This window comes from Cariama cristata, unplaced genomic scaffold (assembly GCF_000690535.1).
Source record: "Cariama cristata isolate BGI_N322 unplaced genomic scaffold, ASM69053v1 scaffold4495, whole genome shotgun sequence".
NCBI lineage: Eukaryota > Metazoa > Chordata > Aves > Cariamiformes > Cariamidae > Cariama > Cariama cristata.
The window spans coordinates 75,851-87,852 of NW_009615772.1; the positions used below are offsets into that span (position 1 = coordinate 75,851).

At 34.8% G+C, this 12,002-nt stretch overlaps 1 protein-coding gene across 1 annotated transcript in view; it reads left to right on the top strand.

Moving 5' to 3' along the window:
• SIPA1L2 (signal-induced proliferation-associated 1 like 2) overlaps positions 1–12,002 on the top strand; it is an 84,358-nt gene that overhangs the window by 20,171 nt on the left and 52,185 nt on the right. The window contains exons 5-7 of the mRNA XM_009699946.1: positions 620–723; positions 7,213–7,370; positions 8,897–9,473. Of these exons, the coding sequence (XP_009698248.1) occupies positions 620–723; positions 7,213–7,370; positions 8,897–9,473 (839 nt within the window). The remainder of the gene's footprint in view (positions 1–619; positions 724–7,212; positions 7,371–8,896; positions 9,474–12,002) is intronic.

Below are 12,002 nucleotides of genomic sequence, written 5' to 3' on the forward strand. Positions count from 1 at the left end.
AGCTCATCCAATTTGCTGTAAGCATTCTGAAATGCTAACTCTATTAATAAACTTCCTGAATAAAAGAAATAAAAATATTAAGTCATATCTTATATGAAATGTATTTTAATAATTTTAAAAGATCTGAAAATTCCCGATAAAATTATTTGGCATTGTACTATAATGTGTTAGGTACATATTTTATGTTTTAAAAATGTCTGAACTGCAGTATGTGTTTTAATGTCAGATTTGAAGTAGCATTGTCAGTTTATTTTTGGTAAAGTTTAGGATTAGTCAATTATCCTTATTAACATTTTAAATAATGAAAAAAAAATATGAAACTGTACTCAGGTAGCTAAGTGTTTGTTCCTTTTTTCATGAAATGCCAACGTATTCAAAATTAGATCATTTAAACCTCCTAGATGGGAAACTCTTTGGGCAATTTGTTGCAGGACCCTTCCGTGTCAGAATATGAAAGTAAAGAGTAGATCTTCAGCTGATGCAAACTGGTTTTGTTCTATTGAAAAAGGTTTTAGATAGCATTAATAGATTTAAATCATAGCATGCAAAGAGTGATGTCCTAAAAAGTAGTACGAATGTTCTATTTTACTGACATTCTTGCGATTAAATTCATTTTCAGCTGATTCAACAGGAACTCATTCCCTCTATACTACCTATAAAGATTATGAGTTAATGTTTCATGTATCAACAATGCTTCCATACATGCCCAGTAACAGGCAACAGGTATGCTTTTTAACTTTTCATTGTAATTTTACATTATAAATGTTTGACATTGAGGGGTTTTTTTAAATAATACTGATTTAAAATCGAATTGTTTTATGTGAAGTATGACTCAATTGTGGTTTTTTTAATTGAAATATTATAAAACATTAGAAATATCATAGGATTTTTATAAAATATAATTCAGGAACTTGTCCTATCTCCCCCATTTCATGATATTGTTAAAAGGTAATATTGCCTATGATGAATAAGTTATTTTCAGTTTGGACTGGATTTACATTTTATGTATGTTTTAAACATTGAATGCAATGAAGTTTGAAAACAGTCTTACGGTTAATCCTTCTATTACAGATCTTGAAATGTTTATTAATGTGTCAGCTTAGTAATAAATGCTTAACTGTATCATTCAAGGTGTCTGCTTATGAAGACAGAAAATTGCAGTGTCCTTATTTTATTTCTGGAGAATTCCCTTTGCTTATGTAATAAGTCAGAATATCTTTAAAGCATTAAGGATGGCTAAAAACCAGCACAGCATCCAAAGTGTGCGGTGCACCAGTAAGGTTACTCTGTCTTGCCTGTCTCAGGTATTTCTTGTGACTGAATTAAAAAGTACAAGCACGTTTGGTATAATATATCAACGTTAACATTTAAAAAATGAACAAAAAAAGGCAGTAGAATTACTCATAGATCAGACCGGTGGTAGGTAGTAACTTTCTGCACTACTATCCATTTTTTTAGGTCTGCAGGAATAAGTGTTGGCTTTAGTTAGTTAGTTTTAGAATATTCTCTCCTTGCCATGCAAGATACAAAGATTTCAGTCATTTTGGAGGGTTGTCATGAAATAAAGGTGCTATCTCACTTTCTTTTTGAACAGCATACAAAAGATGGTTACTGATTGTTAAACCATATGTGAGTTCTGTCTTTCCTGTCTACCCTATCAATAGGTCGTGTGGGAAGAGAGAGAGATGTGTCAAGGCAGCATGAAAAAGAGAAAAGAAAATTATTAAAATTCTTGAGAAAGGATAAATGAAAATCGAAATGGAAGAAAGTATAGAATGTATTTATGTATTTTAAATAGTCAGTGCATAATGTTCTGAACTGTTTGAAGAACTTTCAAGTGAACAGTTAAGACAGCTGCAAATTTTACCCCATTACACTTAGGATTTAGGTGTGGTTTAAAGAAACTAAATTAGGAATCAAAAGACAGAAACTCTTCAACATATGAATAATATGAAAGTTTAGATGACTCACATCTTAAAACATGTGACTTTCAGGAGACAAAATGTTCAGCTATATCATGTACTAAACTGTGCCCATAGCTAGTAATGAAGGTATCAGGTCATCATCGCTGATTTGAGATCGTTCCACTTCTCTAAGCTTTCTTTTACACCTTATTACAATACAGGATTAATTTAGTAAACACAGTAGGCAATTGGTCTGTCTGTAATCAGTCATAACGATCTGGGACTGGAAAGCACATGTAAATGGGGGAAACTGTGCACAGTTAAGAAGATATAATACACTGAATGTGCTTGCCTTAAAAGGAAAAAAAGAAATATTTTCATAGCTAATCACAGGCACTGACAGTAAATATGGCCTTACTGGGAGTTTAGGACTTTTGTTGTCTTTCATGACTTTCCCTTGTTTGTGAGAACAGGATATCCTCTTGCCACGATCCACTAATAATTCATATTTGTTTGCTGTTTGTCAGCTTCACTGCCGTGTTTTCAGCCACCTCCTATTACTATCCTTTCACTTCTCCCTGTGCCTTCCTTTCATTCTCATCATTTCCTTAGGTGTCTTTCTTTATAGTCAGGTGCCGATTCTTGTGTACAGCAAAATCTTCCAATTTTAACTCCATGGTTTTCCCCAACAACAAGCACTCCTTTCCACAGTGTTTTAGTAAGCTCTCATCATCGTCACTTTATCAGGTTCGGTATTTAGTAGAAGCACCCTATTGTTATCCATGGCTTTCCCAGGATCAAAATAATGTGGCAATTTTCCAAGTTCAAGTAGTATGCCTGTCTGAAGACCCACCACATTATTTTTTTAGGCGCTGGGATCTAGCAGTATTTGCACAGCATGGACACTGTCTTAGTGAAATGTGACAAGCACACCCAGATGACCAGAATTTAGCCAGCCTTAATGTGCAAAAGGAATCTATAATCATTGTTTAATTTTCTTCTGTTACTGTTTAGTTCCAAAATACATACTGAAGTGTGAAATGTATTTCTCACAAGCTAGGATAAAATTCAATTAGGTCTTTTTCCTTGAGACATTTTAGATGCTGAAGACCACAGATGCAGTTGCATCAGTTGTGCTCAAGACAGAGAGAGACTTACAGGTGCTGTGGAATACGAATGTTGTTTGGCTCACTAACTCTACATACCCAAGTAAGGGGAAGTTAGGGACCACGGTAATTTTCCTTTTAGGTTATGTTAGCAATGAAGACCCCCATTCAGTAGTTATTTTTTGCTAACATATTGTGTGTGTACTGGCAATGAGGTTATTGCATCCTGTCCCTGTGCCCCTTGTTTGGTTATGACTGGGCAAGGTATTGAGTCACTCTTCATCATCTAGGGCTACAATCTTCAATGAGCAAGCACTGAGCATTGCTTATATTCCAAATACCTGTGTGCCAAAAATAGGCCACACCAGAATTGTTTGTTGCTTCTTCCAGGACATAACTACGCCCTGCTTGGTCCCTGATCAGGACATCCCTCTAGTTTTAGAGCCAGCAGGAGATCCAAAGAGCAAGGTAATTTTCACTTTGGCTGCAACATAGGCTGGGAACTTTCGAGTCAGCTGCTCCTTCCCTAGGACAGAGAAGACTACCAGCCCTGGTGTGGCCAGTTCCTTTTCCTTTACTGGCCTTTTCTTCAAATCATAGTTCAAGGCTTTCCCCTTTAAACTTTACCTTTGCGACGTCCCTTTCCAAATCATTCCCTTGCAAGTGTCCCATTCACACATTTGCAGTCCACTTCTGTACACATGGTCAGACCTCATTAATCCAAATCAGTTCAACTAATCACGTTTCACCCGGTTTAATGAAAACTTCAAAATGAAACAGATATGCAAGAATGAAATAAACTTCTTGAATTTAAGCTACTGTTAAAATGGGTGGGATAACAAGATGTGGTTATACCAAACTTGGTTTAACCAGATCTGATTAAATAAGTTTTGCCGTTTGTTTCTGGTTTTGGTACTAGTTAAGAGCACATATTGAAAATAAAAGTTTTGAAATGACTTATTTTGGAAATGTGCTAAAATAAATTTGAAGATTTTCTTATTTGACTCTTAAGATTTCATCATTTAATTGAATGAAGAATATATTTCACTGCTGTTTCAACAAGAATTTCTTGTTGTGCAGTTTGACTAGGCAATTAAAATTCCACAGAAGTGGATAGACTTTTGTGGCTGGGCTTAACCTGTAAATATGCTAAGTTTTAAGAAATACTTTTCTTCAGAGATGCATATCTGAAAATTCAGAATTGAGCAGCTAAAATCTCAAAATTAATATAGTAACTATTATTTGGTACAAATAATTTTAATCTAATGGATTCTGCTTTTCTAACATATTTTCCTTACCGGACTCCCCTTTGCATGTCTTGTATTCTTACATAAAACTTCACTGATTTCCTTTTGGCTGCCTGTTGTACTTGATTGGGTTCATTTTCAAATTCTACCATGCCAATTTAGACTGATACTAGAATGATGTTTGATGTCTCCTTACTGTAAGTAATCCTCTGCAATCTGTGCCCCCTCTTGAGAGTTTCTATTGTGCTCTGCATTGGCATGAGACTCTTTAGAGTATGTTAGAAAGGCAGATTAAAAAGAAATTAATAATACAACAACCCCCAACAACCTCAAACCTGAGCAGACCTCAAAATGGGAGAGGAAGGGGAAACTGAGAACCTGAAAAAAAAGCAACCTAGGAGGTAAAGGTTGGGAGGAAAGTCTAAGTTATAGAACAGAAACTAGAAAAGGGTTTCTTACAAATCTTTTCGCTTAATTCCGGTTTCCTTCAATTCCTTTTTCATTTTCAGTATGCTATCCTTATCTCACATTTCCCAGGGAAGTATGTGTTCCCTCGTTCTTCTCCATTCAATACTTTATTCTTTTCCTATTCCTTTATCCTATCCAGAGCACTTCTTTCCATGTTCCAGATCACCCCAGTTTACTTCTCTCCCCTTTCGAAGTTTTTTGCATTACGATACTCTGCGCACAGCCATGACTGTGCTTTGCCTTTGCATTGTGTTGAAGTTCACTGATGCATGACAGTTATAAATAACAGTGTTACACTGATTTTATTTTAAAATGTTGAAGAAGTCACTAAGATCTCTGCAAGCTTGGTAAGGTTCTTAAAAATGATGACCTGACTTTGTGTTTCCTATTTTCGTGCCTCTTAGAGGTTTAAGATCTTGAAAAATAGTTCAGGGGTAGGATATGGGAACTGCCATAATTTTGAAAATAATGTTTTTTCTAGTGAAATTTTCAAATTTCTAAAACTTATGCTTATTAAGTGATTGCTATTCTTGCTTAAGCAACCTATGATGGCAAGTAGAACCTCCTAAAGAGGTCTAGAAAAGCAGAAAATATGCTTGAAAACAGTGATTGTCTTGAGAAATAAATATAACTTTGAACAGGATGTTGCTTTCTAATTTTTGTAATTTTACTCTGTGGAAATCTATAGACGTGAACCTCCATAGCAGGAAAGAGTAATTGGGCAGTTATCTAACAAAGGCAGAAATGAGTCACCTTGTACCTCATAATTGGAAGGTTTCTTACAAATTTGACTGTGGTGTAAATTCCAACCTGTGAGATAATAATAACATCTAAACATGAACTTGTGCTTCACTGCTATGATCTAATTGTATGGTTCACTAGCTCAGCAAATTAAAGTATACCTGGCATGCTTAGTTCTGTGGTCAGTTCCACATAATGTCCTTCTCCTGTAATTTGTATGCCACAAGATGTATATCTTAATTTGCTCAAATGGTCAGTTATTTTGATTTCAGTCTTAAAAACCTGAAAACTTGACTGAGCCACCTGACTTATACCAAATATTATTTTCTGTTCTTACATCTGTTTTAAAGTTTGATCAGAAGTCTTGTTTCTTTAATCTGCATTTGGGATTTTGATTATGTTTCAAATAATATGGATATACCAAGTGCTTTAAAATTGTGGCTTTGACCCTTCTTATTACCTTTAGAATACTATCCTTTGTGTTATTTTAGGAGATATAATGAAACACACTTATGGGTCTTAGGCTTTAGCATGTGCAACTTCGGGGTTTTTTTTGTTGGTAGCTGGAATACTTACTTTAAATGGAACTGAGAAAATAAAAGCAAATATTCTTTTAATAGAAAGATTATGTTCTGGAAAATCAGCTTGACAGAGAAATTTTTACTTGTTCTGTCATAAAGTTTTCAAATAAATTTATTCTTCTTTCCTTTTTAGTTACACGTGAGCCTAGGTAAAGCTTTAAGTGTCTGTATGCTGTTAGTTGACAATGCAAGGTCTTTGGCAGACTTCGGGTGGATATTTAAAACGTAGCACATGCTAGACTACTTTTTTCCATCTCGTAATATACATGGATGTTTTATAAGCAAAAGTATTTAAGAAAAAAGTGTAAAATCTTTGAGAGGTACTATATACTTCCATGAGGAAGGTGGACATCATTTTGCTGTGTTGCTTTGTTGAGGTTGTTTTGGGAGAGAGAGAAATGATCCCTTATTGCTGGACACGTTTTGTATTTTTTATTAGATTTTAGCCTGTAACAATGATTTAGTACTTTAAATTATTCCTTAAGTGTATTTTGATGATAAAAGCTACCAATTACAAGTTTTTAATTAATGAGTTTATAGTAGCTATTGTGTCTCCACGAGTCTCAGCTCCACTCCTCAAGTATGCAATTGTTAAAATTTGTGATGAATATTCATGATAATGTTTTTTTTTAAAAAAAAATTAAGATAATAATATTAAGGACAGTGTTTAATAAAAATGCAACATGGAAAAGAAAGGTTTATTGAGAAAGAAAAACATTATTATATTTTTTCATATAGAAGCAAATATTACACTGTAAAGAGGAAACTGAGGTACAGTTCTCTGGACCATGAGAAATGTCAAGTGATGTAACTTTTTTTTGTTACTAAAGTGACACACTAAAGTAAGAGAAATATATTTTTCTTATAGAATAAAAGAGAAATGAGCAGAAACTATGCACAGCTCGTTTGGGGATACGAGAGAACTCACTAGTGTTTTTGTGAACGTAGCCAAATTTCCTTTCCCTATCTTTTTGCAGTTCAGTCCTATATCCTTTATCTGTCACTATCCAGGATATGATTAATTAAAAATTATTTCTGAAAAATTAAGATTCATTTATTTTGGTTTGTTTGTTGTTTGTGGTTTTGTTTTTGTTTTTTTTCTAAAATGAAGGAATTGTGGTTATTCTTTTTATAACTAATTTTTCAATGCATGTTTCTTGTCTAGCTGCTAAGGAAAAGGCATATAGGAAATGACATAGTTACCATTGTCTTCCAAGAGCCAGGAGCACTTCCTTTTACTCCAAAAAATATTCGTTCCCACTTTCAACATGTATTTGTCATAGTCAAAGTGCATAATCCTTGCACTGAAAATGTGTGCTATAGGTGAGTAGAGCCTTATAACTATTTAAGTTCGTTATTAAGACTTCAATGGAACTGCCTCTTCTAACAGTTTTGTATTTCCTAGAGATGTTATGTATACAGTTTTAAAATTTCTGCTGCATTTTCTGAGAGTTTGAAACCCCGATGTCTCCCTTGCACACATCTAGAGTTATGGGGCACAGTTTGTAGACTTAAATGAGTATATGCAGAACACTGTTGCTGATTTATGGGCATAAAATGGGGATATAACAAGCTAGCGAAAATAAGATTTGCAGGCATAGCGACAGAAATTAATTTAGAATTTGTATTGCACATTTACTTTTTCAAAGAAAGGGATTCGAATTAAAGTATTTCAAAAGGCTGTTAACCTGTATAAATCCTTGAGTATGACAGTATGACACTGGGCTGAGTCATGGCCTTTAAGCACATGAATGAGGACTTTGGGGGAGTATAAAAACATCTTTAATGTCAGATGACCTTAACTCTCACATTTAAGTCACTACAATATGAATTCCAGCAAGGTAACTGGGGTGGAAGCATAGTTCTGAACTGACTGGGAAATGTGCAAATAATGATAAGGACTTGAGGCATAAAGGTGCAGGTTTAGCATGTATAAATGTTATTTATTCATTGTTTAGAATGAAATTAAAATACATCCTGAGGTCGGGTCATATTTAGTGCCTTTTAGCTGTCTTTTAGAATTCAAATTTGTTTCGGTAGGTCTTTTGTGTTTAATAATACATGACGTTTCATAAGTTACATTTTTCTTATTACTGAATTATGTCTGTCTGTCATCCCAAATGTGACTGCATTTCAGTCAAACTAGTAGTAGCTGTACATAGTCTGCACAGTATTTTGAAATCCTTTTTCAGTTGAAATACATCATGTAGATACCAATTGTAGGCATAATTGTATCAATGAGAAAATATTTCTGTTTTTTACATCTTGCTGTGAACTGTCTATATCAAGAATTGCAGGTAATTTGAAATTTTATGAATATAGAGTAGGCAACTTACACAAGTGCAGAATGCTCCCGTAACAGACACATTTGACACCAATACTTTGTCTTCACACTTCATGGTAGCAAAATGTCTGAGGATTAAAATAAATTATGTTTCTATTTATATATTTCATAGTTTTAAGATCATGCAACTGATTGACAGCTGAAAATGATAGTCAAGCTTACATGAAAAAATAATTTTAAAAAATACTTCTCTCCATTATGTCTCACAAAGCATTTTTATACTTATTCCATTAAAGAAAGGAGACAGTGACACCCTAAGAAGTCATCCTTGATATATTTTGTGTTAGTAAGATGCATCGTAATGTCTTTTAATATATTTAAAGAAAAAAGCCTTTTTGAAACATACTACCCCATCACTTTTCTTTGATGTGTCTGAAACGTCTGAAAATTGACATGTCAGAGCTAAACTCAACTGTGTAAATGGACTGCACGGATCACAGCTCTGCTTATCATCTGATCTTTTTTGTAGGAATTAACCACTGTATTTTTTTCTTTCTATTTGCAGTGTTGGTGTTTCACGATCAAAAGATGTACCTCCATTCGGTCCACCCATTCCCAAAGGAGTAACTTTCCCCAAATCAGCAGTCTTTAGGGACTTCCTTTTAGCCAAAGTTATTAATGCTGAAAATGCGGCACATAAGTCAGAAAAATTTCGAGCCATGGCCACAAGGACACGTCAAGAATACTTGAAAGATCTGGCGGAAAATTTTGTTACCACAGCTACAGTGGATACTTCAGCAAAGTTTAGCTTTATTACTTTAGGGGCAAAAAAAAAGGAAAAGGTGAAACCAAGGAAAGATGCACATCTATTCAGTGTTGGAGCAATTATGTGGAATGTGATTGCACGAGATTTTGGCCAATCTGCTGACATTGAATGTCTCCTTGGAATCTCCAATGAGTTTATCATGTTGATTGAAAAGGAATCAAAAAATGTTGTGTTTAACTGCTCCTGCAGAGATGTTATTGGATGGACATCTGGATTAATGAGCATCAAAATATTTTATGAAAGAGGAGAGTGTATTCTTCTGTCTGCAGCAGATAATTGTACTGAAGACATCAGAGAAATTGTTCAAAGACTTGAAGTAAGTACAGTTTGCAAACTGGAATTCTCAATTTTTAATGAAGAGTTACTTGCCTACATCTCCTTTGAGATATAATTAAAAATGTCCTACGTTTGTACCTCGGGAGTTTTCACTCTTCAGAGAGCGTTACAAACTATAATCCTCACAACAGCATATGACAGAAGTGTTACCAACCCATTTTCAGGGATGAGGAACCTGATACCAATAATCTGATAGACTTGCCCAAGGCCATGAATGGTTTCAGTGTTCAAATCAGTATGCAAAAGCTAAGCTTTTGTCTTCTCTTGCTGTAGTCTGTTCTCAAGTCACACCTTTGTAGGTAGAAATATACCTTAATTTAAAAATACACAAGATCTTAATGTGTGAAATATGCTCACTTTGACTATTTATAATAACCCATGTGAATATTAGCAGAAAATTTTTTATAAGTGATTCTGCTGGTTTGTTCCTCTATACTGAGCAATTGCAGGAAGTAAAGAAAACTAGACCAATTAATGCCAGTTTTTACAGCTGACTGGACAAAGTTTTTCAGACGCTTGATGACCCTGTTGGCACAACTGTCCTGTAACTAGTTCAGTCAGTACAAATGAACTAACAGGAACTCCAAGGTAAAAGTGCTGATGCGTCTACTTCATGTGGTTACACTTCACCCTTTGATCTTAATTTAAATAATCTAGATGGTCCCAGTTTTGTTTATATTGGAAAGCGCGGTACTGAAAAAGAAATCATTGTGCTTACCACTTTCACACTGGAACAGTTGGATTGCAGCTGATGTTTTAGGGCCTCTGTAGTTCTGCAGTCACATTTAGCATTGCTCAATATCATGCTCTAAATAATAATGTTTTTATTCCAAAGTACAATTAATCTTTCGTTAGATAAACGTCTTTAAACTCTTCTTGCCACTGTTGTATTATCCTTTTCATTGAGGTCTTCAGTTTCACTTTCCTTAGATATTTCCCTTCTGAAAAATAGTGTAGGTGTAGTTTGCTCCTACTAAGTATGGCTAAAAGAACAATATAAGTTGCTTAACATAGATGAAAAACAAGATTCAAAGTTCTAGTGAAAACTTCTGCTGTCATCAGTGATGACAATTGCTTTTGCTGTTTTTTTCACTTACTTGGTTTTTACAAAACATGGGCGTATCCCAGTTGCTGAGGATAGATCTTATAAAATTCAGTAATTAAAAACAGAAAATGAAATAGTTATCTATATTTACTTGAGTACTTCCTCTTTTTTATGGTCAGATTTTAGGTTAAATAATGACAACTTGGCTTTAAGCCTCAAAAATTTAGCAGCAGTTACTGCCAAGTTAGCCCAAATGCTAGCTTCAGGTATCTATTCCAATGAACTCTGGCTGCCTTCTCTCTTTCACTGCCACCTATCCAACTTTCACATTGCTTAAAAGAATTAACTGACATTACTTGTTTTAAAACTTTTTTCATCCCCATTTCTTACCTCAGGTTTTTCTCCTTTTTCCCTGCTCCTTCCTCTCTTTTGAAAGCTGCGTATTAATGTTATTCCCTAGTTGGTTTATGACGTTGAATGCTTTCTATGGTCCTTATATACATTTTGATGTAGAAGCTCAGAGGGGACCATTACAACCGCTAAAAGTATTTAAAACTCTGATTCTACACTTCATGTGCATACTTTAAAAACCTTTTAAGTGACTCAGAACACAGCTAAGGTCAACAACCACATGTGCCAGCAGATGCTAAAGATGAAAGCTCAACCTGTGACATAATACCAAACTTCAGTGACCAGATGATTAACCCTTTTCAGGCACTAGTAAAAGCATTTCTTAAAACCAGTGGGTAAAATGTTGCAGTTACTGAATCAGATTGTCAAAGAAATAACTACATTTTATTGCCTGAGATTGTCAAAGAAATAACTACATTTTATTGCCTGGGTTTAAATCACGTGGATGAATAGGAAACCTATCTGAATATCCAGATTTAGCAACGATGTGAAAAGCTGAGACTGTGATTTTGGTTTGAACCAAAGAATCAGTTCAGAACTAAAAAAAAAGCTACGATTTGTCAATCCAAAGACAGATCTGTATTTAGGGGGGAGAATATCTAGTGCTATAAAGTAGAAAGAGCAGCAAAAGCCAACTAGAGATTAACTTGGTGGGCTGTGTTTGAAGGCAGAAAAAGCAGCGGTTCTGAGCTTTAGGATAGCAGAGAATGGCAAAGTGCTGTAAGATTAAACAAAAACCCTAGATGAATCTTTAGACGAGAATCTGAGTAGACAAAATTTCCTTAGAAGCCTGTATACTAAAAAAACCTCTTCACCTTCTTCATGGGACTTAGAGGATCTCTGTCTTTTAATTTCGTCTGTATTAAGTGCATTCAGGGATGCCAGCTCTTGGTTCATGCACAGCCACATGTTCAGTGACAGGCCAACCAAGTGAGCAGAATGACCTGTTTTGAAGCGGAGTGGCCCTATGTTTTATGTGACATTACTGTGTGACGTGCAGTGTTACCTTTCAGGGGATATCCTTGTGGCGGACTTCATCTCCTGGAATCCTTT